The sequence below is a fragment of the Microtus ochrogaster genome, linkage group LG5 (assembly GCF_000317375.1).
Source record: "Microtus ochrogaster isolate Prairie Vole_2 linkage group LG5, MicOch1.0, whole genome shotgun sequence".
Lineage (NCBI taxonomy): Eukaryota > Metazoa > Chordata > Mammalia > Rodentia > Cricetidae > Microtus > Microtus ochrogaster.
Window position 1 is genome coordinate 41,075,436 of NC_022031.1, and position 23,866 is coordinate 41,099,301.

General features: G+C 42.3%; 1 protein-coding gene across 4 annotated transcripts in view; it reads left to right on the forward strand.

Moving 5' to 3' along the window:
• The window catches only part of Tdrd7 (tudor domain containing 7), a 63,922-nt gene that overhangs the window by 5,670 nt on the left and 34,386 nt on the right, over positions 1 to 23,866 (forward strand). For 3 of the 4 annotated variants that reach the window (XM_026786723.1, XM_005362134.3, XM_013351863.2), the window contains exons 2-6: positions 6,429 to 6,641; positions 9,755 to 9,896; positions 10,757 to 10,937; positions 12,921 to 12,994; positions 15,095 to 15,312. In XM_026786723.1, the coding sequence (XP_026642524.1) occupies positions 6,435 to 6,641; positions 9,755 to 9,896; positions 10,757 to 10,937; positions 12,921 to 12,994; positions 15,095 to 15,312 (822 nt within the window). In that variant the 5' untranslated portion in view covers positions 6,429 to 6,434. The remainder of the gene's footprint in view (positions 1 to 6,428; positions 6,642 to 9,754; positions 9,897 to 10,756; positions 10,938 to 12,920; positions 12,995 to 15,094; positions 15,313 to 23,866) is intronic. The other variant, XM_026786725.1, reaches the window with a different exon arrangement.

The window sequence follows — 23,866 nt, forward strand, 5'->3', positions numbered from 1 at the left end:
GAGCTTTCCTTAACTCAGGCACCTATTATACACTGACTGGACAGCCCTCAGGAGTGGGACTTGAGAATCTGCAGACTGAAATAGAAGGCTCACTCCATTTCTCTCTGCCTAGCCTTGCCTGGTCACCCAGTCTTATAGGACATTTGAGAATCACAAAATAAAAGCCTTAAATTTCACTTAAATTCAGTGAAAATCAAACTTTCATCTACTACACCATTTTTAGAGACTAGAAGTAAGGGAAGAGGTTGAGGCAGAATACCTAAAACTTTGCTTTTGGAATCTCAAAGTTGAAATTCCCTTGATAAGCTTACTGTTGTGCTTGTAATGAATGATTCTCAAGATTTATAAAAAATAAAATTAAAAAGTACTTGATTTTTTTTAGAGGAAGGTATTCCTATGAACCTGAAGAGTATAATTGCCATCTGTAAAAATTCTAAACAGATAAACAAAATTTCATGATTTTCAAAGATTTCATAAGTTGCAGCATTCTAAAGCACTGTATACTGTAAAATATTATTTAAAGCTGTGTGTCTGATTTTGATCAATACCTAAAGCAATGCAGCTAATGGGATTTGGAACAGACTAGAAAACTCACCATGCATGAGAACAAGAGAAACATCTCAGCATCCTATTTGCTACCCAGGAGTTGCAGCATTTAACCTCACCTCAGATGTTTAGAGAGCTAGTATCCCTTGCAAGACAGTGTGCTTTAGGAAAAAAGCAGGATATGGAGGTGACCTTGGTTTACAGACTGTAGCCATATGCATAGGCATGGCTTTCTACTCTTCTCAAATATATGCTCGTTTTTGTAGCAAAAAAAAACCCTCTCTGGAAATCAATTACTGATTGTACTTCTGGTATTTCTTAGTTGATTAAATAGATAACTAGCAAAATCTTCAGCAGAGTAACAAATTGTGTTTGAAAACAGAAACATCTCTAAGTTTGCAGCATTCAGGACAGAAGCAGCGCTTACTGCCCCCTGGGATGCTTGGACGACTGACAGTAATGCCATGGTAATGGCCCTGAGCACTGCCTACTCATTGTGAACTCGGGGCTCAGTGTGAACTCAGGGCCCAGAAATAATCTCACAGTTGCTTTTCATCTGGTGGCAGAGTAGTATAGTAGTCTTTAATTTATAACTACCAATGTAACTTGAGAACAGTTTTAATACAAATGGCTTCATGATATTTATGTAATAGCTCACACGTGTGTTGTATTTTAGGGAGTAGAAGGAAGAAGGGAATGGATAGTTAGATGGCGAATTTATCATTCGTTCAATATAATATTTATTGAGCTCTTGTGGTCTAGACCCTAGAGAGTCTGCAGGACACAGTCCTGCAGTGAAGGAGACAGCAGCATAGTGAATGTTACAGAGTGATGATACACATTAAGGTGACAGGCAGACATGTGGAACAGAGATGACCATGCAGCTGCCACAGTGTCTGACTTTGAGTAGAGTGGTGACCAGGGCAGCCATTGCTGAGACTATGACATTTGAGGTGCTTACCTGAAGAGAGCAGTATTGCCCATAGGGCAAGGAGTTTACAGGTGTGAGGCTGGCAAGCACAAAGGTCCTAAGGTGGGCACCATGGGCACAGTCCAGGAAAGGTAAGGGTGAGTACAGAGAGCGAGGGAAAGAAAGAAGAATTGAGGTCGGAGAAGTGGGGTAGGAACAGACAGATTTTGGTTTCTTGTCTGAATAAGACAGGATGGAAGTAGGTGTTGAGCAGAAGAATAGCATGATGGGATTTAACATGAAGGATGCTCTGTTTGATAGGTGTGGTCTGAAGTATAGATCCTAGAAGGTAAAGTGGGAGTAGAGACCAGCCAAGAGGCAAAGATGCTACTAGCATGGACTAGAGAACAACCTCATGGAGGTGGTAGGGAGTGATGGGTGCCAGTCATCCATTGTCATGGTGATGAGGAAGAAGGAGAAAGAACTTCTGGTAGGGAACCTTCCCATACTGGGCCTGGAAGAAGGAGCTTGTGCCAGGAAAATAAGTGTGCTCTTTGCATGCTGGCATTGAATTTGGACACACAAGCAAAGACAGGTCCAGACACAACTTTCTGCAGGCTCCTGGTCCTCCCCACTAAATGAAATCAAAATACATCACCTATTTGTTGGCAACTTTGCTGTGGAAATAAATGCTAAAATGTAGGTTTTTAAAATTGTATAATTTGTGCTTAAAAGAGAATATCGGGTAAAAGGAACACTCCTCCCTTGCCAGTGGGAGTGCAAACTGGTACAAGCCCGTTGGATATCAGTGTGGCAATTTCTCAGAAAATTAGGAAACAACTTCCTCAAGACCCAGCAATACCACTTTTGGGTATATATCCAAAGGATGATCAATCATACCATAAAGACATGTGTTCAGCTATGTTCATAGCAGCATTGTTTGTCATAGCCAGAACCTGAAAATAACCTAAATGCCCCTCAGCCAAAGAATGGATAAGGAAAATGTAGTATATTTACATAATGGAGTTACTACACAGCAGAAAAAAAATGACATCTTGAATTTTGCAGGCAAATGGATGAATCTAAAAAACATCATATTGAGTGAGGAAACCCTGACCCAGAAAGACAAATATCATATGTACTCATAAGTGGCTTTTAGACATAAAGCAAAGAAAACCAGCCTACAATTCATAATCTCAGAGAACCTAGACAACAAAAAGGACCCTAGCAGAGACATACATGGATCTAATCTACATGGGAAGTAGAAAGTAGAAAAAGACAATGTCTCTTGAGTAAATTGGGACCATGGGGACCAGGGGAGAGGGTAGAAGGAGAGAGGGGAGAAGAGAAAAATAAATAGTTCAATAAAAGAATAAAAAGGAAAAAAATAGAAAAAAAGAGAATGTCAGTAGCAGGTATATGTGTAACATGAAACTTTACTAGAGCAGCTCAGAAAATTTCCCTTAGCTGAAGCAGTTGCCAGGGAACAGAATTCAGACATGCAGGTAGAAAGGGTAGGAAGTGAGAACCGAGAATGCCCGTACACTGGCCCACATAGATGAGCTAGCTCTCTCACTGGAGCCTCTGCCTGGCCACACACCTGTCTACACAAATGATGATTAAGCTTTGCAGTAGAAGGGCGGGGCAGTTAGCGCACTGGTCCTATGATACCTACTAGGTCTGGAAATTCATAGCCTGAGAGAAGGAAGTGCATTGAAAGAGGAAATTAGAGAAGGCAGCTTTGGGCCCAGCTTCCCAGTGACAGTTATGTCCTGAGTCGGATGTGTGGCTTTCACCACCTCCTTACCTTCCTTTAAAAAAGAAAAAGGCCCCTGCTTGGGAAACTGCTGTTAGCCACTCTTTAAAAACAGAAGAAGGAAGACAGAGAGGGCACTTATCCTGGGCAAGGATGGAAAACTGCCCTGGGGAATGAAGAGAAGCAGGCTTGTGTGGAGCAGCCAAAGAACTCACTGTTGATGAGCCTGCAGGATGGAGGAGGCCTGGTCTTTTAAACCATTTTTGTGTCTGTGTTAGTGGAAGGCTTTCTAGTAGTCACTGAAATAAGCCTGCCAGAGGTTTGTCCACACAAGGAAAGTTTGTATACATGCATGTTCAGGCTTTATGTCATTTCTCTTGGCTAAGTTACTCAGGAGTGTGATTGCTGAGCTCTGAGAAATGTATGCTTCTCTTCTGAGAAACTGCTAAACTATCTTCGGAGAACTGCTTTGAACACCACCATAAATGTATGCTTCTCTTCTGAGAAACTGCTAAACTATCTTCGGAGAACTGCTTTGAACACCATCATAAATGTATGCTTCTCTTCTGAGAAACTGCTAAACTATCTTCGGAGAACTGCTTTGAACACCACCAGAGATGCACTTAAGTTCTGGTTACTCTGCATTCTAGAATAGAGTACTTTGTACTGTCAGCTTTAAAAAGTGTGTGTGGTAGATGCATGTGTGTGCAGGCACTATCATCTGCTAGATGATAACTATGTGTTAGAGATATGTATGTATATGTGGGTGTGCTTGTCCCTGCATGTGTTTGTTGGAGGCCAGGGTTTGATGTTGGGTGTCTTATTCTAGTGTTCTCTATCCTATTTTTAAAGACAGGGGTTCTCCTTTTTAAAAAAAATATTTATGCATTCTTTAATATTTGAGTGCTCTGTCTGCACATATGCCGGCATGCCAGAAGAGAACATCAGATCCTATTAAGTATGGTTGTGAGCTGCCAGGTGGTTGCTGGACTTGGAACTCAGGATCTCTGGAACAGCAGCTGGTGCTCTTAACCCTCTGAGCCATCTCTCCAGCCCAGGGTTCTCTCCTTTCTGGCTACTGTCTCTTCCCTCCAGTGATGGTGTTATAAATTTATGCTGTCTGCTTAGCTTTCCATGTGAGTGCTAGGGATCCAAATTCATGTCCTCATGATTGTGTAGCAAGCACTTCACTCACTGAGACATTGCTCAGGCCCATCAGTAGTTGGTGTTGGTAGTGACAGTGGTGGGGTGTGTGTGCGTGTATGCAGGCACCCCCATGTTGTGACACACATGCAGGAGTTAAAGGACAGCTGGAGGTTGGTCTACTCACCGTCTGCCTTGTCTGAGACAAAGTCTCTTTGTTTTTTTCTGAATATGCCAAGGTAGCTGGGAGCTCTCAGTGACCTACCTTTTACCCCCGTCTCAGCATAGGGCCGCCAGCATTACAGACCTTTTAAAGGTTCTGGAGGTTTGAACTAAGGTTTTCACATGGCAAGTGTTCTGTTTTGTTTTTGACCGTGTCTGCCATTTTGATTTATTATTGACTTTCTTGTCTCTGTGCAGGGAGTATTTGGAAGAAGGAAAGGGAAGGGTGAAACAATGTGATTGTTATATAATCTCAAAAAATAAAACAATTTTTAAAAAAGTATTTGTCTTTGACATGTGCATCTCTAGCGAAGTGTGTGTGTTCAAGTTGTTTGTTATTTCAGTTGGACTTTATTGAGTGTTTATACAGAGCACTGGTTCCTTTTTTTTTAGCTAAGGGTCTCGCTCTATATGAAGTGCTGTATGTCCTGAAACTCAGTCTGTAGAGCTACCCTTGAACTTACTTCTACCTCCGGAGTACTGGGATTAAAAGCATGCGCCACCACATCCAACTGAGTACCAACTCTTTGCTAACTTTATTATGAAAATACTTTCTCTTAGTCTGACACCTGTCTTCATTTTCTTAGCATCTTTTGGAAGAGAAGTTTAAATTTTTGATGAAATTCAATTTGTCAACTTACTTGCAGTCAAAAATCATAATCTACATTTTAGGCACATAAACCCACTCGTGGCTAGTAGCTCCCATGTGGATGGCACATAAAATAATTCCTCGGCAGAGTGTGGTGGCAAAGGCCTATAATCTCAGCTCTAAAGAGTCTAGGGCAGGCAGACCACAGGTTCAAGGGTATCATGAAGTACATGGTGAGTTCCAGCATAGCCTGGGCTACATGATGAAATCCAGTCTATTGATACTCTTTTGGTCTGCGAGACACTGGGATACAGCTCTTGTCTCCTCCCTCTTATCCCTCCTACCCATTCTTCCCTCTTCCCCACTTTTGTCAGCCTTTTGTAGTTCTTTTTCCTGTACCCTTCCCTTACATGACTACCTTCTACAGAAGTCCATCATTATCCTTGTCTTTTTCTATCTGGATGCTGAAGAACAGTGAATCTGTACCAGTTCAGGCCTCTAACTTGAGTTTCTAGTGAATATATCTATGTGGTTGCCCTTGGACATCCAGCCTCCACCTGTCCAGAATGAACTCAACTTCTTCCTCTCTTGCAAACCTGTGTCCAACCCATGGCTCTGTGAGTGGTTACTACCTAGTGTGCCTTAGCCACATACTTGGAGCCTTCACCACTTGTGGCTTCTGCCTCCTGACTACTTGTGGCTTGTTTTTATTATTCCTCATGCCCTATTTCCAGGGTCTCCACGTTTCCAAGCATTCTCACACCTGTGAAACTTCTTCCAATTAGCTTCCCCAAGGCTGAGTAGTGACCTTTCAAACATCTGAGCTGATTGCTTTGTTTCCCTTGTTTGCGGTCTCCCTCCATTTAACACATGCAGTCATTAGCATACTGTGGTTATCTCAAAGTCTGCCCCTTTCTCCCTCTCCAGTCCTTTCAGTCACATGGTTCCCTGGAGTTCTCAGAACACTCCCATGCCCTTCTCTCCCACCTTCACACCTCTGCCTTTGCATTCTCCCTGGCCCCACAGGCTAGTTTTCCTCCTGTTCTGGCCATCAGAAACCTATGCAGGCCTCCTCTTGTACCTTTCTGACTCCCCGCATAACCAGGTAGTCCATAGCCCTATATGTATTTCCCTGTATTCTCACATAGAAGACACTCAGCACTCGATTGTGGCACAATCTAAAAAGCTTCAGATCTGAAAATCTTTTCCCATTTACAGACTGATGAGCCATAATATCGTCACCTTCTCCTGTGTTTTTATAGGTGAAGATGCTGGAGGCAGATCTGGTTTCCAAGATGCTAAGGGCTGTCCTGCAGTCTCATAAGAACGGGATAGCATTATCCCGGCTCCAAGGAGAATACCAATCTTTGACTGGAGACTGGATCCCCTTCAAGCAGCTGGGTTACCCCACTCTAGAAGCCTACCTGAGAAGTGTGCCAGCGGTTGTCAGGATAGAGAATAGTAGATCTGGAGAGGTAAGATGCCATCTTGCCTATCATAATTCTCACATAGAGTTAAGTTGAAGTCATCTCCCTGGTGCTTCTGATCTCATATCTGTCATAGAAGCAAAAGCCTTGAGTAGCTTGAATCCATAAGTGATGCACACCTAAGGTGCAGCCCACATCCTCATGTCTTCTGTAATGTAATGCCTCAGAGTATTTATGACATTTATCCAGTTCCAGTGTCTAAACAGAGTGACTCTACAGGAGGCCTGGAATAGCCTTATCTGCTCACTACAAACCTGTGCCACTGTTTGAATTTTTTCTTTTTTAAAGATTTATTTATTGTACTGTTTGCCTGTACTATGTGTACTACAGCACTACACCTGTAGTGTGGTTTGCAAGCCCCAGAACTAGGCTGGAAATTTAAAAACATAAACACAGAGACAGAGACACCAGGGGGACATGGGTCATCCTTGAAACAAGAATGCCAAGAATGCTCACTTAATTGTGCTCAGGGGCAGCTTATATAGGGCTCTGGCCATGCCCCAGCTCTTGGGATCTTTCAGCTGCAGACTCATCAGAACCCACTCCCCTGCCATCGGGGTCTCGTGCTCAGAGCAGCTGCAGGCTGCTCAGAGCAGAGGAAAACAAGTTGTTTACAAGAAATTCAGGGTCTGGTGGTCTGCAGTCCAGACAATATATTATCTATACAGTGTTCTGCCTCCATGTATGCCTGTAATGCAGGACAGAAGAAGGCACCAGAATACATTATAGGTGATTTTGAGCCACCATGTGGTTGCTGGGAATTGAACTCATGACCTTTGAAAGAGCAGCCAGTGCTCTTAATCTCTGAGCCATCTCTCCAGCCCCCATTTCAGTTTTTTATTACACATTTACTTACTGTGTATGTGTGGACACACACTCTTACACACCATAGTACACATGTGGAGGTCAGAAGGCAGTTTGTAGAGTTTGTTTTCTCCACCCTGTGGGACTGGGGACTGAATTTAGGTCGTCAGACTTGGCAGCAAGTGCCTTTACTTATTGAGCCATGTCACCAGCCCTGTTGATAGTGTTTTGCAAAGGTCACAAATGACCTTATCACCACATCTAATGGACAGTTTTAATTCTCATCACTGGTCACAGTCATGCCAGTTCCTGCTGTCTGAGCCTGGCTTCTTTTCTAACTGATCACTCATGACAGGAGCCTCTCTGCCAAAAGCTGTGTTGTAGTTTTCTTCCTTCAGTAGCCAGCTCCTCCTTCACAGGAATATGATCACAGTATTCTTCCGCTTTAAACCCTTCAGCTTCTCTTGGAGGGTTTTAGATTGTTGTGGGTGCAACTGGCAGTGTTTGCTTTCTCTGTGTGTCAGTAGTCTCACTTACTCTGGTACCTGCCATTTTCAATATGATAGAGACATACAGGATGAACCCCTGCACTCCCTGCCCCAAATGTGCAGGTTTCTAGCTACCCTTTCCCTTATTTGAAAGTCTGGGGTGTCTTCTACCAACCTTATTATGTTTGGTTTTTCTCTTTGTATGGGCAGGAGGAGGAAGAAAAGAAAAGGGAGCCAGGATCAAGAGAGCAGTCATAGGGGAAACTCATCTGTAAGAACTTCCATAAGGGGAAGACACAGTTCATTGCAGTTGAAAGCAGTAATACAGTGTGTGCTGGCCTCCCAGGTTTCACCTTCATTCAGCTCCTGCTTCCTATAGCACTCATCAGAGTTCTCAGTTTCTTTTCTCTGTCTTTAAAAACAGAGTTTCTGAACGTGAGAGATTCCCCTTTCTCTCTTCATAATCGATAATTCATAAATCTGTGTTGAATGCTTGAATGAGCAAATATCCAAATGAATGAATGAACTAATAGTGCTTCATACAGTTTCTGAAAAATGTTTTCAGGTTCTACTATTTAATACCTCCTTCTGAACATACCAAGGCAGGTAATGTTTTTTCTTTTGACTTATATTGTAATGTAATTTCAAGAATAGAAGCACTGTCTCAGTGGGTGGGTGCACCCCTCGTGTTCCTGACTTTCTTGCTCATCTTCTCCCTCCTTCGCTCCTCATTGGGACCTTGGGAGCTCAGTCCAGTGCTCCAGTGTGGGTCTCTGTCTCTATCTCCATCCATCAGCAGATGAAGGTTCTATGGTGATATGGTATTGCTATAGGATAGGGTCATTTCAGGTTCCCTATCCTCAGCTGCCCAAGGAACTAACTGGGGACATCGCCTTGGGCTTCTGGGAGCCACTCTAGGGTGCTCACCAAGGCCAGCTGGACTGTGACTGAAAAAGCATGGGATAAAACCGGACTCTCTGAACATGGCGAACAATGAGGGCTGATGAGAAGCCAAGACAATGGCACGGGGTTTTGATCCTACTTCATGTTCTGGCTTTGTGGGAGCCTAGCCAGTTTGGATGTTTACCTTCCTAGACATGAACGGAGGGGGGAGGACCTTGGACTTTCCACAGGGCAGGGAACCCTGACTGCTCTTTGGACTGGAGAGGGAGAGGAGTGGGGGGAGGGGGAGAAGTGTGGGAGGAGGGGGAGGGAAATGGGAGGCTGGGAGGAGGCGGAAACTTTTTTTTTCCTTTTCTCAATAAAAAAAAAAAAAAAAAAAAAGAATAGAAGCACTGACCCAAAGAGTATGAATGTGATTTGGCTGTAGCAAAAACCCCATTGTTCTTGATTTCAACTGAGAGTCTCATATGCAGAAAAATGCAATTTTAAGAAATTCATATACTTTGGCCTCAGAAAGATAGCCTTACTGTGTGACTAGGAGCTTAGCTTTCTGAGCAGCCCTCACTGTTCTTCCTTGTGTAAGTGGGGAAAAAATGTGCCGTATATCTCTGAGCTGGTACATGTAGAACACAGGATACTTTTGCTTATTTGCCAACCCGATGATAACCTGATTTATTGTAGATGCTTAATACCTGTTTCAAGAATAAATGAAAATCTCAAGTTGGAGAAAGTCAGCATACTACATCATGTGTGATTCCTTTTGTGTTAAATATAATTTTGGTCCTGCAGAATTGGGAGAGCTGCTGAGGACTGCATCCACCTGGCTTTGGGGTATGTCGGCCCACTGGCACCCAGCCTCCACAAACTGGCTCTCAGAATGTCTTGTTTTTGCTCTGCTGCTCACAGATAGTCTGCTATGCTGTAGCCTGCACAGAGACTGCAAGGATCGCCCAGCTTGTGGCTCGGCAGAGGACCGCTAAAAGAAAAACAGGGCGGCAAATTAATTGTCAGATGAGAGTGAAGAAAACCATGCCATTCTTTCTAGAAGGTAGGACTTTTCATATAAAAGTTTGTCCAAGGGCTTATGGAAATGCTACCTCTGTTCCTAATAACTGTTAAGTGAATAATTTGCCAATATCCACATGTCAGAAGAAAAATCCTGCAGCTGGGATTTCTGTTGAAATGAGGAAGTGCTGATAAATGTGGCTCCCAGAATCCAGCGGTCACAGTGCAGAATAATGCAGCAGATGGTAACCGTCGTGATGGCTAAGTGTAGTTTTACCCTTCCAGGTAAAATTCTTGACAAGAATCCTCATCCAGAATGTTGGATGAACCAAGAACCTGTGATATGATGTCTATACTCAGCAGATTGAGTCTTTGGTTTTAAGATATTTATTTTTCAGAGAAGTTTGAATTATATGGCCTAAAAACATGATAGCTGTATTTCCTAAATGCTTATCTTGAGGAGGTTATAGTAAATTCTAAAATCAAATTCTCAAGCAACAGTTCAGCAGTGCTGTGAATTATTATATGACTGCATGGCAGAAGAAGCAGTTTAGACAAAGCGGCCATCCCTGTGAGTGGGTGAGGAGGGTGGGCTTCCTCAGGAAGGAGACTTAGGCTGCAGGGACAGTGTGCTCTGAGAAGGCTTCTTGCCACATGGTGGCTGCTTGGTAGCACTTGGTGGTGAGCAGAAAGAAGCACTAGCTAGTGAGGTAGGCAGGACCCTAGTCCACAAAATGCTCCCCAGTTTCATATCCTTGTCGCCAACCTACCAGGTCCCCTCTTTGTGTTCTTCCAAATTGTTCAGACAAGTATGACCCACAGAACTAGCTGGTCAGGGGAGCAGCGCAATGAAACTACAGTTTGAAGAGCCAACTGATTTCATTATGTCTGCTTAATTTTTAGGGAAACCAAAGGCAACCCTCAGGCAACCAGGCTTTGCCTCAGACTATTCTATCAGCAAGAAACCTAATCCATCACCGTTAAGAGACAAAGGAAGCACCATGGGAGTTAAGGTTGATGTGGACATGCCACCTTACCCAGACCTTCCAGTAAAGAGGCATTTGAGCATGTCTGCCAACAGCAGGTACCTGGGCTTTATCTGACTTAAAGGAGAAGCTTGGCAAGCTAGGGCAACAACTGTTAGAAAAGTATGTTCATCTTGAGAAGGGCTGTCTTTTGTAGTTTGCATTCATACCCTTCATCATCAATAGGTCCTCTTCCTACCCAGTGACATCACCTGGGCTCCCTGTCCTGTCCCCTCCAGCTGTTCTGACCTCCCCTTGTCTTGTCATCTGTACACAGTCTAGGTTTTTCTGAAGTGCTGTTACATATTTTTTATATTTTTGTTTTTTACAAAATTATTTTTACAATTAGTAAGATTTAGGGAAAATCTCATCTGGCTATATACTCCCCTTTGCTCCAGTAATTGCCCACAGTTAGGCAGTAGTGTTTAATCATGGTGCAGGGGCACCTGGCATGTTTGTACCATGGAACTGGACTGGTAATGAGGCTTAGCTTGGAGTAGCCATACCTGAGGTAGCTAACTGTAAACTCACTATTTTATGTTTTATGATTTCCTCACTTTGCCAGTAAAAAACATGCAGGTAGCTGATAGGAAGGTTTCTTTCTATTTCTAAATGTCATGGTTTTATGAAGTCACCCAGAGGTTAGCAAACTACAATCCATGGGCTACAGTCCAAAAGCCCCCTGCCTGCTTTTGTAAATACAGTTTTATAGGAGCATTGCCATATGTATCCTGTTCCTCTAATGCTCGTGTTGTTTTGTACTGTGGTGGTAGAACTGAGTGGTTGTGCAGAGCCTGAAGACTGTCCTGTTGGCCTCCTGACAGGAAACGCACACTGAACCCTGATAGAGATGAATCAGTATCCCTTCTTCCTTCCAAGTTGAAAAATTGTGCCTTTTTTGCAAATTTGTGATATCATAGCAATTTAAATCAGTGTCTATTTGGGGGTAAAGGTCAGTTTTTCCTCAGAAGTTTTACCTCCAGATACTATTTAGGAAAAATTAATAAAAAATAATAGTTTGGCAGAAAGGTCTGCTTTGGAGTTTTCTGGTGAGCTTTTGCATGGATCTGTGCAGAGGCGTGGACTCTGGCAGTTGTTTGTGCTGAAGCCTTTATTAGTAACTGACAGTCTGCTTCTTTTAGAATTACAGTGCTATTAGGAAATGTGCTTTATTTGAAACACTTTAGTCTTTAAAAGTCTTCTGTGCTGCTCAAAATTGTGATTGCCTCTCCTAGTGAGAGAAATGTAGCCACTGATTCCTTTGATCATGGTTCATTCAGTCATTCTTACAACACTCACTCTCTTGCTAGTACTAAGCATTACTCAAGAACTGGGATGCAGCTGAGACACCTGTGACGGAAAATACAAGGCCATGTATACATGTGTGGCTACGTGTGGGTGGGTGTGTGCCTGTGTGAATGTGTGGAGCTATGTATGCATGCATGCATGCGTACTTGTGGCTCTATGGGTGGGCGGGTGTGGTTTGTTACTCCTCATATTTGGAAACATCTTCCTATGTAAGTCCAGTAGTTGATAGTAAGTTGTTTTGGAAAGGATATGAGGTAGGCAGATGCCCATGTTTCTTTTGTCCGTATAGTTATCTGAGCAGCCTTTTTGCTACTTTGAAACACTACTTTCATTATAGCCAAGCCAGAGGGGAAATGTAATGTTCTTCCACCCACTGTGCGCCTGTTGTTATATGTCACGATGTGGCAGCACATCCCAATCTGCTGCTGTCTTTCATTTCGGGGGCTATAATCCAAAGTATTCTTTATGTCAAGTGTTTACTCTCTGTGTGCTTTCATTTATTTATTCTTTAAAGATGATTAGTTGAAACTCTGACTTCCAGGTTCTGAAAAAGTCTTTTCAAAACCTTCCTTAAGTTTAGCTTTTAACATGCTTTTCTCTGAGTAAATATGAAATATGATACCAGATTTATTTTCATATTTTGGAATACTATATTAAGTTAATTTGCTGGTCAGTGCCATTGGGACTTTAAATGAAAAGTAGAGTTTAAAGCTTGTCATTCTTTCACACCTTAGGTTTAGTCCGAAGTCATCCCTGCCAGCACCTTTGCAGACACCCCTCCCAAGGACCTGCGCTAAGGAAGTAAATGGTATGTTTCCAGACTGGCCCCAAGAGAAACGTAATGGTGGCTTTTGGCATGGCACTCACCTTCTCCTGCATGAAATTTGTCTCCCTCTCTCCATTTCTAACTTTAATCTCGTGGATTAAAGTGATCTTTAGAAAAAAATAATGCTCCAGTGATATTGTCAGCATGATTTGAGGCCTTCATCGCAACAGTCCCATTCTGCTCCGTGTCCACGTGACCTTTGCAGACTTATGTATGCTTTCTTCACCCTCTCCATAATGAGAGGGTAAACCCTCAAGACTTGGCGCTCAGCGGCCTACCTTTAAAGAAACTACATGCTCTATTTCATGGTCATAAGTGTGGGGTTTAAACTCATAAGATAGATACTCTACTAGTAAAGTTGGCACTACAACCTGTGAGCTGTGGGGTCTGGGAAAGTGGCTCAGAAGTTCAGAGTACTGACCACTCTTCGGAAGACCTGAGTTTGGTTCCCAGCACCAACATGGTTGACTTAAAACCATCTGTACTTCCACTCCCGGAGTTTCTGATACCCTCTTCTGACTTCTACAGGCACCACACACGTGGTAGTGCACAGACAAACATGCAATCAAAACAACCATACACATAAAATAGAAACAAAGAATAAAATTATTTTTTAACTATGATGTGACAGCTAAGTATGAGTAATTATTGGTTATAAAATTCAAAAGGGCCATTAAGAAAACAATAGGATAGTTAATAAAGTCAAGGAAAGTGATGGTTAGAAGTACATCATCCATAGCCTTGTCTTGTGCAAGCAGTGTCTAAAAGTCTGCTGAGTACTCTTACCAGGAGCAGGTTTACAGAGTGCTGACCATGTGCTCAGTATGAGTGTGACTAGACAGTTAGCTGCTTGGCATGTGCCTCTTGCTGAGTTCAAATTACTTTTCTAAGGAATGTTCTTCCAGTATTGCTTATGAAAATGAATAATATGATTTTTGTAGATAAGAATTGTTTTGCACATGCATTTTCTAAAGCATGACTACTTGGTAAAGTTATATATCTCTTCTAAGAGTTTCAAATAGAATAAATATTTCCTTAATAGGAAATGTATATGGTATTCTGGACCCTTCTGCTCTCTGTGTCAGTGTAAGACTACTAGAGACACATCATCATGTCTTCTAGTGAGAAGAGAGCAGTCAGTATCCTCAAGAAAAACTCCCTTTGGTACCTGGCATCCTTAGAGACCAGTATCCCCAGACTAGACTATATATTATCTCCATTAATTAGTTAAAAACAAATTAAAGATTATTATGCTTAGCAGAAGAGGTATCTGCTTAAATTGTAAATACATTCTTCATGTAGATGTTAGATTTTTAATACTTTGATATTTATTCTAGTAGAATTCTAAATAGGTTTGATATTACTTCATAGTTAAAATACTAGAATGGTCACAGAAACACCCAGGTTTCTCTCACTTAGTACATAAACTCAGACACTCTGAGTTTTAAATCAAAAGTAAATGAGTATGAAAGAAGCTAACTAAAACGTTGAGAGATAAATATTGGGGAAGTAAAAGCCAGTCTGTGTTGGTGATGTCTGGGTACCAGACCTGTTGTTGATGTTCATAAACTAACTGGGGTTGTTTCATAGTTTTGGGGATTTTGTGAATTGCTAAATTGTTTTCCTTGTAAAAGAGAAAGTTTATTATAATTGGAAAACCTGGACATCCTTTTATCTTTTATAAAATGTCCTTCACTCTTCCTACTAAGGTGTTTTTGTGCCTTGTGGAACAAAATGATAACTTACTATAACTTTCACTTGAGCACTGTACATATATTTATATTGTCTAAATGTTGCCTTCCTTAGCTGCAGTTAGGAAGCATTAAATAGTAAGACATGGTTTTACCCAGCAAGATTGCCCTGATGTTTAAAGTAATGAAGGCAAGTTCCCTTGTTGAAGGTGTCTTGGCCCTGCTGATAAGCTCAGGGCTGACAGGGTGAGGTGGTCCTCAGTGCTGCTCAGCTAATCCCTCAGTCTATTAAAACCTACAGCTCCATACGCCCATAGCATAGCAAAGTCAGAGACACAAATGCTAGGGGATGGGAATAATCTATTAATGCTATCATTTTTTTAATTTAAAGATAATTTAAACCAGACTGTTGAGAAACCAAAGGTCACGCCTCCTGCCTCTTACACTAATAAGATGGATGAGGTTCAAAACCGCATAAAGGAAATATTAGACAAGCATAACAATGGCATTTGGATATCTAAGCTTCCACATTTTTACAAAGAGTTTTATAAAGAAGACCTTAACCAAGGAGTTTTACAGCAGTTTGAACACTGGCCTCACATTTGCACGGTACGTGTTTCCTCCTTCTTCCCTTCTTATGCCCCTCCTTGCCCAGCTTGCAGGTCCCAAGTCCCCAGTCATGGGAGCAGAGTGTTTCACGTGTGCTGTTGGCACTAATCTATCTCTAAGATTAACACACGTGGCTTTCTAATCCTACAAGAAAAATTCAAGGTTGGAAGTGCTTTATCTATTTTGTCTTAATTTTAAGATGCATTGAGTAGCTGATATTATATACTGTGTACTACTTTGTGTTGATTGAACTTCTGCCAATAAACATTGACTGTTTTGCCCTTTTAGCACTTACTGCTAACAATTTGTATTAGTCTCAGCATGTTCTTTTTTTTTTTAAAGAGAGAGAAATGTTTAATCTTTTTTATTATTTTATTTATTTATTATGTATACAATATTCTGTCTGTGTGTATGCCTGCAGGCCAGAAGAGGGCACCAGACCCCATCCCAGATGGTTGTGAGCCACCATGTGGTTGCTGGGAATTGAACTCAGGACCTTTGGAAGAGCAGGCAATGCTCTCAACCTCTGAGCCATCTCTCCAGCCCTCTCAGCATGTTCTTGAGCAGCTTTCAAGACTTTGAGCTAGAACAAATTTATGTTATTTGTGCTAATTGTTTTTACATAGAACTTTGTTTGGAACTGCTAATATACTCAATTTGAGACCCATACAGGCCTCTTCTCATGGTAGAAACTTTAGATTGAAAGCTCTCTGTAGTCACCTCTGCTCTGAGTTGGTGATTATAATAAGATGGTGAATCAGGACAAGTTGTTAGACTTAGTCTAGCCAGAGAGAGAGAGAGAGAGAGAGAGAGAGAGAGAGAGAGAGAGAAACAGCTAGATTCTTTTTTTTTAAATATTTATTTATTTATTATGTATACAATATTCTGTATGTCTGCAGGCCAGAAGAGGGCACCAGACCTCATTACAGATGGTTGTGAGCCACCATGTGGTTGCCAGGAATTGAACTCAGGACCTTTGGAAGAGCAGGCAATGCTCTTAACCACTGAGCCATCTCTCCAGCCCAACAGCTAGATTCTTACACCCAAGTACTTTCTAGATGTTTCTTATTTATGAATATAGAATCTTTCAAAATGCAGCTGTCCTAAATGACAGCATTAACACCTGCTGGGTGCTTCTGGGTTGGTAGTCAATTTCTTGAGGAGTATGTTTGTTTTGAAAGAGGGCTTTCTTTACTACATTTGGGCCCCAAACCTATTGGGGAAAACAGGTCACCTTATCTTTTAAGTACCTAGCCTAAGAAAAGTGAGTGTGTTGTCACTGTTTTTCCCCATGGGCGATTGTTCCCTCCGAGTCTAGTGTCCAGTTCAAGGCGGAAGTCACCATTCCATACAGCCATCCTGCTTGCTCCCTCTCCAGTCACAACACTGCTTGTGCTAATCTCTGTCCTAGGTTCCGGAAACACGGAGATGAAGGCTGGTGGGGTAAATAGCTATGGAAAAATGTGGTTAGGGCAGTGTGGCAGATGTTAGCATTCTCCATGTGAAGTAGGGAAACAAGCCATGTCAGAATGGAGACACTGCCCCGTTTCCTGGTAAGTGCAGGAATGACAGACGTTCAGGAGAATGTTGCCCATGTATCTAAAGCATAGAGCTGTTCCTAAGATGGAAATTTTCTGTTCCCCTTTATCTGGGGAAGATTCTCCCTGAATTTGGGCATGATGGTATTGATGTCCCCTCCTGAGGGAGCTGTTAGCAGTTTGTCAGCCTATCTCAGATGCATTCAGTTATTTACTTTTAAAGAATCCAATGATAATCACATACTTTATAGTAAATTTAAAATGACTGTAGAGCTTTTTGTGGTCACGATACATAGATAACTTGCTACTAGATTTGGATAAGGAATTCTTCAGAGCTTATATTTAAAGAATATACAATATTTTGCCGTATTGGTTACTTTATACTTCATGATAATTACTAGCATTTGTGTAGCTCAGTTTATTACTTTTGGAGAAATTTTCATTTTTGCTGCTCTGCATGTCCACAGAGACCCAGAGGATTCTGTCTGACAAAAGTATCTGTCCTGTTGATATTAGGCTGTTACCTAAAAGTAATGGTTTCCTATTAGATTTTAGGTACTGAAGCAACCAACTTTTTTGTTATGTTTTCAGCACTTGATTCACCTGTACCTCATGGTCATCTTGTGCCCAGTCAGGAGTTTTGATCATGCAACAGAACTACAGAATTCATTCCCTACCAGTGTCTCTCTTGGCTTTCTAGATTGAGTAGAACTGCCAGTGTGCGTGCTGATGGCAGACAGTGTGTCTCGGATACCACAGACTGCCAGTCATTTGGGTGTCTGTTGATACTTTTCATACCTATTTTTTAACTTCTGATTATTTTTAAGTGTTTCAATTATTCCTTGGTCATTTCTCCCTGGCTTTAAACAGTTACACGATGCTTATAATCCCTTTTGTGCCTTTATTCTCTCCTCCATGAAAAGCAGAAACACTGATAGCATACTGTGTTACCACAACCAACATCAGACTCAAAGGCAACGCTGAAAGTCTGGGATTAGAAATGGTCCCTTGCTCTGTGACTCAACATGACTGAATAAAAATCTAAGAGCATTACAGATCTTTGTCTTTTAAGTTCTCCAACTGTATAAAACACTGTGAAAAAGATTAAAAATTTAAGTTATAAAAATACAAATATTCTTGCCACCATACCTGGCCCATATTTTATTTTTTAAATTTTACTTAATTTTAAAACTTTGCTTAAGCTTTGAACTGGGCTATGTATTATATACTTTCAACAACACAACATCAAAGTTCACTAAGTCATATGTACTTAACTATTGCTAAAATACATAGGCATCTCCTCTTGTCTGCCCATACTTTAAGCATGTGTTATCTTTCTCCCAATAAACTCCAACTCAGCATTTTAAAAAATAGAACTATCCTGTAGTCCTACCACCCAAAGACACATGCTTGGTGGGTGTTTCCATATGCCTATCAGCAGGGCAGCTTCAGCTTCAGGGACCAAATAACAGCTGTGAAGTTTTACCTTGATGGAACTTCAGATCAGGCATGTGCAGGACCATGTCGTGGGATGCTACATGACACTGAGTTTTTATTTGTAGACAGTATATTATCACTAGCTCAGGCTAGTCTTGAGCTCACAACAGTGCTCCTGCTTCAGCTCCTTGAATGCTAGGATTATTGCTAAGACTTAGATGCTGGTTTGTGTGACATTTAACCTTTTGGGTCACTCAGGTAGCAGAAGGTGTGCTCAGCAGGAGAGACTATAAAGTCATAGTCATGACAAACTTTGTGGTTTTCGACAGCTGTGGGAGAATTGGAAATGATGGAGAAGCTGTCTTAGCTATGGGGAGTCCATCCACACCTAGGAGAAGGGCCGTAATGTCTCCTGGCTGCTCTAGATAGGATTCTCTGTGAGACCTGACTGGCAGTTGCAAAACACTGGTCTGTTAGCCACTGACCTAGATGCTGAGGATAAAACAGAAAACAAGACAAACATAGTCTTTGCCCTCATGGAACTTGCTGCCTAGTGAGTAAGCTCATCATTGGACAGATAATGCTAGGTCTGTACCAGTTATGATTGCCATCCAGGAAGGGAATAAAAAGGGCTCCATGTGGGGTGGCAGGGGATCAAAACCTACCGAGACCCGGATGGAATGAACAGCCTCTTCATCTCTGTGTCCACTGGCATGTCCATCTCCAGTGTCCTGCCTAAAGCTGTGTGGAGAGCCAAGAGGCTAGGCTTTTGAGCTGGATCAGATGTACCCAGCTGAGAAGAGTTTCTACCCATGGTCTCAAGACCTGCTGGACCACAGCTTTGGAACCCCCAGAGAATTAGTCCATATTTGGTGGCACAGCAGGCCTTAGTCACAGAAGGTGACGTGTCGTGACTGGTAACATAATATTATATAAGCTTTCATGAGTGGTTGGATATGCCTTGATGACACTAATTATTAACAGCTTTCACAAAGATGATTTACTTTTCCATGCATTTCTGTTGGATACCATTGTCTAACCCATGCAGTCACTGACCATGAGTTAGTGCTGCAGGACTTCTGACTGGGAAGCAGTCCTACAATCTGCACAGCATCTGAAAAAGCAGAGGCAGCAGCTGTTTCCTCACTTGCATCTGTGCTCTTCTGTGCAGGAATCTGTGTTGATGGAATTGTAGAGCTAATTGCTGGATATAATAAAATTCCTGTCAGCTCATGCAAAATGGGCTGCCTTAAAAAAAAGTCTGTTCATGAACAGAAGTGGACCCTGGGGAAGTGGAGCATGAGCAGTGTGAGTACCATTACTGCTCACCCTCACAGGAGCAGACACACACAGACTGTCAGCACAGCGGTGGCCAGAGGAACTGGGAGAGCTTGGCAGTGTCCACCATAGTACTGTAGAGATGGAATGTGGCTTCCAGAGTTTCAGCACCAAAAGGAAGTCCTGATGAACACAGTGCTACAACTCAGAAGTCTCAGCAGACCTTTGACTAGATGGAAGCTGACTGGCACCTGGCACAGTGCATACAGAAGCTGAGAAATGGTGTGCCATCTGTCTAAGCTACCCACAGGCTGGAAGGATACAGAGAGCTTAGATCTCAGTTGAGTTGGAATGTGATTGAAAGCCTCAATTCAAAACTGCTACTCCATGACAACAGAACTGTGCCCATACAGATGGGTCAAAAAGTATCTTGACCTGATTGGGTACTACATTCTTACAGAATCTTAGAGAAAATTCTAATTCCATAGAGACAGTAAACTTAATCTCTGAGGCCTCTGATGCACATCTAGGGGTGTCACTTCTCAGCTGTTTAACTTCCGGCCTACATACCACCCTCTAAAGCCCTAATCTGTTCTGTGAGATAACTAAGCTACACATCATAGGATTGTTACGAGAATTAAATGAGGTAAAATACATGAAGCAGCTGCCAGCAGAGCATCAGAAACCTCAGCCCAGCCTGACAGCAGACACAGCCATTGCTGAAGCAGGTCCTACAGAGGAAGTTACCTCAATGAAAGCTGGAGATGCTATTAAGTGGAAAAGGTTCCAGATGAAGAAGCAGAGATGAGCATTGGTGCCACCTTGAAAAGGATCCCTACACTTTACTTCCCCCTGCCACAGGTAATGAGAGCAAGAGGAAAGCCTAGTGTACAGTGAGAGTCACAGCTCCTAGTCAGAAGCATCCCGAAAGTTTTATAGATACAGGAGGAAGACTCCACTATCTTCCAAATGTGTGAACAGGTGGCTTCAGTTTAGAACTAGATGCCATGAAGCTTATACTTGTTGAAACGGTGCTGGTGTGTGTCTAGAGACAGCATCAGTAAAAAGTATCAGGCAGGTGAGAGTTGGCAGGGAAGGGGGTCTGCCTCTACAGCCATCTTCAGGGTGGTAGAGAAAGGTTCTCTGCAGATGGCTTGTGGATGGCAGAGATCTCAGCAACAGAGAACTTCTTATGTTACCTTTAAGTTTCTGTGGGATATACCGCAAATTGTGCTTCTTAAACAGAACCCACTGGTCTAGGTCCTTCAGCACCATGGCTGTGGTTGTTAGTGTGGGGCACTGCTGCAGAGGTGTGTGCGGTTTGCGACTCCACTGGGTTAGCTGGTTTAGCCGGGTTCTGTCTTTCCTTGAACATAGTACCTCTCTTGCCTCAGAGCATCACGTGCTTCTGATCGTACCAATCAGTCTGTCGTCACTGTGGCTCAGTGACGCCACCGGTTCTTTCCTTCTCATTCTCAGCTCTGACTGCCAGTCAGCTTCACCATTAGCACAGAGAGGCTGCCTTTTAAGGAATCGATTGAGCAGTCTTCTGTGAAGTGAGCATAAGGAGCAGGCTTGTGAACAGTGACAGAAATGGTCATTGTCGAGGAAAGGCTCTGGGGCGGGGGTCTTTCCTTCACTACCAATGTCAGAGTTTTCAATTTTTAAACTGGTTTCTTTTTGTTAGCATTGGTTCGTTTGAGTTCATGCCTTTTTCTAAATGTTTGCTAAACAATGCTAAAATAGAGTGCTAGAAAGTAGATCTATAAGTAAATAAAAGCATTTATTGTACCATTTTGAGTTTCAATGGAATGATAGCTATGTAAAATGAGGTTTGGAACATTATATAAAGCTTCAATATAAAACTGCTACTCTGTGGCAACACAGCTGCACCTGTATAGATGGTGTGGAAAATCTCAGTTTCTTTGGATGTTATTGGATTCTTCTAGAACCCTAAAGAAAATTCTGTTTCCATAGAAACAGTTAACCTCAGAGGCCTCTGCTGTGCTCTTGGCAGGTGATCCTTCAGAGACTAGGTTCCCAGGTAAAACTCAAACGAAAAGAGGTCCCTCCTGGTTAAGGAGAAAATGGTCATGGTGAGGAGGGATCATCATCTGTACGAACACACAGCTGCCTAAGGAAGTTGATGTTTTTTCTTTGGACCTACACCCACCAATCTTGATTAGTCTCCTGGAAGCTTACAGAAACCTGGTGAGGTGTGATTCCAAATTAGGTAGAAATGAGGCTGAATAGAATGAACTTGTGAGCATGAGCATAGCAGATATAAGGCATATTTGACATAGAATCTTCCGGTGTCACCACAGAAGGTGGCTTGTCTCTGTGGTATAGAGTGTATTAACTCTATAGAGTTACATTAGTCTTACATCACTGCTGTCTCCTGTAAGGAGGTTGAGGGCGCATCTTATGTGGGAGGTGCAGGTCCCATGACTAGACTAATGGAGAGTGGACGTCCAGAGTCAAAATTAGAAAACAGGTGACAGAAACACAGTTAAGATGCTGAGTCTTTGCCCACGGTGGGAGTGGGGGCTGGGGAGCTTTTGATCCCTTCCCAGGAATGTGCCTGAATCAGGTGGGCCAGAGGAACCAGAAGTTGTAAAAGCCCTCTCCTGGGAAATCTAATAGAAGTGGCTTCCCGGATGTCACACGCAGGAAATTATAAAAAGCCATGTATCAGCATTTGGAGCTGAGGCAGGAGCCCATGTGTCAATTCGAAGCCCTGTGACATGGGCCAGGGTACGGAAAAGAACAGACATCACAATCCAGTATAACCATGGTTCCTTAGCTGTGGGGAGACCTGGAGGGTACGGGGAGAGAGTTAGGTCTCCTTTGTAAGCACATTACCAGAGAATTAGAGACACCATGCTTGGTGGGAGACAGCAGTCAGAGGAGAAAGTACCAGAAAAAGCAAGCTTCCATCTGTAGGAAATTTTAAAACAAATAAACTAAAAAAAAATTATATTAATTTTTTTATTCTTTTTTTAATTTATTTATTTATTAAAGATTTCTGTCTCTTCCCCGCCACCGCCTCCCATTTCCCTCCCCCTCCCCCAATTAAGTCCCCCCCCCTCAGCCTGAAAAGCAATCAGGGTTCCCTGTGAACAATGGCAATTATATTAATTTTTAAGTGTAAATGATGTCTTCCACGTATATTCCCCTTTGAACTGAGAAACCCTTTGCTAGTGTTTCTTTTTTTTTTTTTTCTCACTCTAGTGTTTCTTAACCTGTAGGTCTCAACCCCTCTGGAGGGAGTCAAATGACCCATGTATAGGAGTCACCTAAGAACCACCTGAAAATACAGATACTTACATTACAATTCATAACAGCAGCAGCATTACAGTTATGAAGTAGCAATGAAATAATTTTATGGTTGGGGTCACCACAACATGAGGAACTATTGCAGCTTTAGAAAGGTTGAGAACCATTACCTTAAGGCCATTCTCCAAAGGTTGGTTAATGAAGTATTTGGTTCTAACATGTTTCCCATGTCCCTAAACTTATCAGGAAATACATTCATTTGCCTGAAATGTTGAATGCTGTCTGAATTAACTGTAGCTAGATTGCGTGTTCCTAAGTTAAGTATGTGTTTAATCTTAGTCAGCAGGCCAGACTGTTGGAGAAGCAGTAAGTTCAGGCCTTCAGCCTCCCTTCTGAAATAAGGAAACAGTTTTATATCCATAGCTCCCAGAACACACCCAGGTTTATCTGAAATAAGGAAAAATCCACTACACCCTCACTGGAATTTATAATCCAATGAAGTCAGGAAGAGAGGAATGTTTACCATAGACAAAAGCGTAAACTGCTAGGGGGAGCTGTCCTCTAAGCCATTTCCTGACTGTTGCTTGGACTTTGGGTAAATTCTTGCTCTTCACTTTTTATGCAGACTGGCAGAGTTTGATCTAAATGCTACAGACAGACTTGTACACACACTGCTTCTACTTGACTTTTAAGATTATCCTGGAATTAGCTGGATATAATAGAGTACACCTCCAGTCTCAGCACTTGAGAAATAGAGATAGGGTCAAGGAGTTCAAGGTCATTGAATGGACAACAAGTTTGCAGCCAGTCTGGGCTACAGGAAACCCTGTCTGAAAAGCACAGGTTATTCTTGAATAGAGACTAGAAAAAAATAGGGTTGTGCATTTGCCTTACTTCTACTAAGTAGCTAAGTTGTCCATAACTTCTGTCAAAAAACAGTGCTTTCGGCCGGGCGATGGTGGCGCACGCCTTTAATCCCAGCACTCGGGAGGCAGAGGCAGGTGGATCTCTGTGAGTTTGAGACC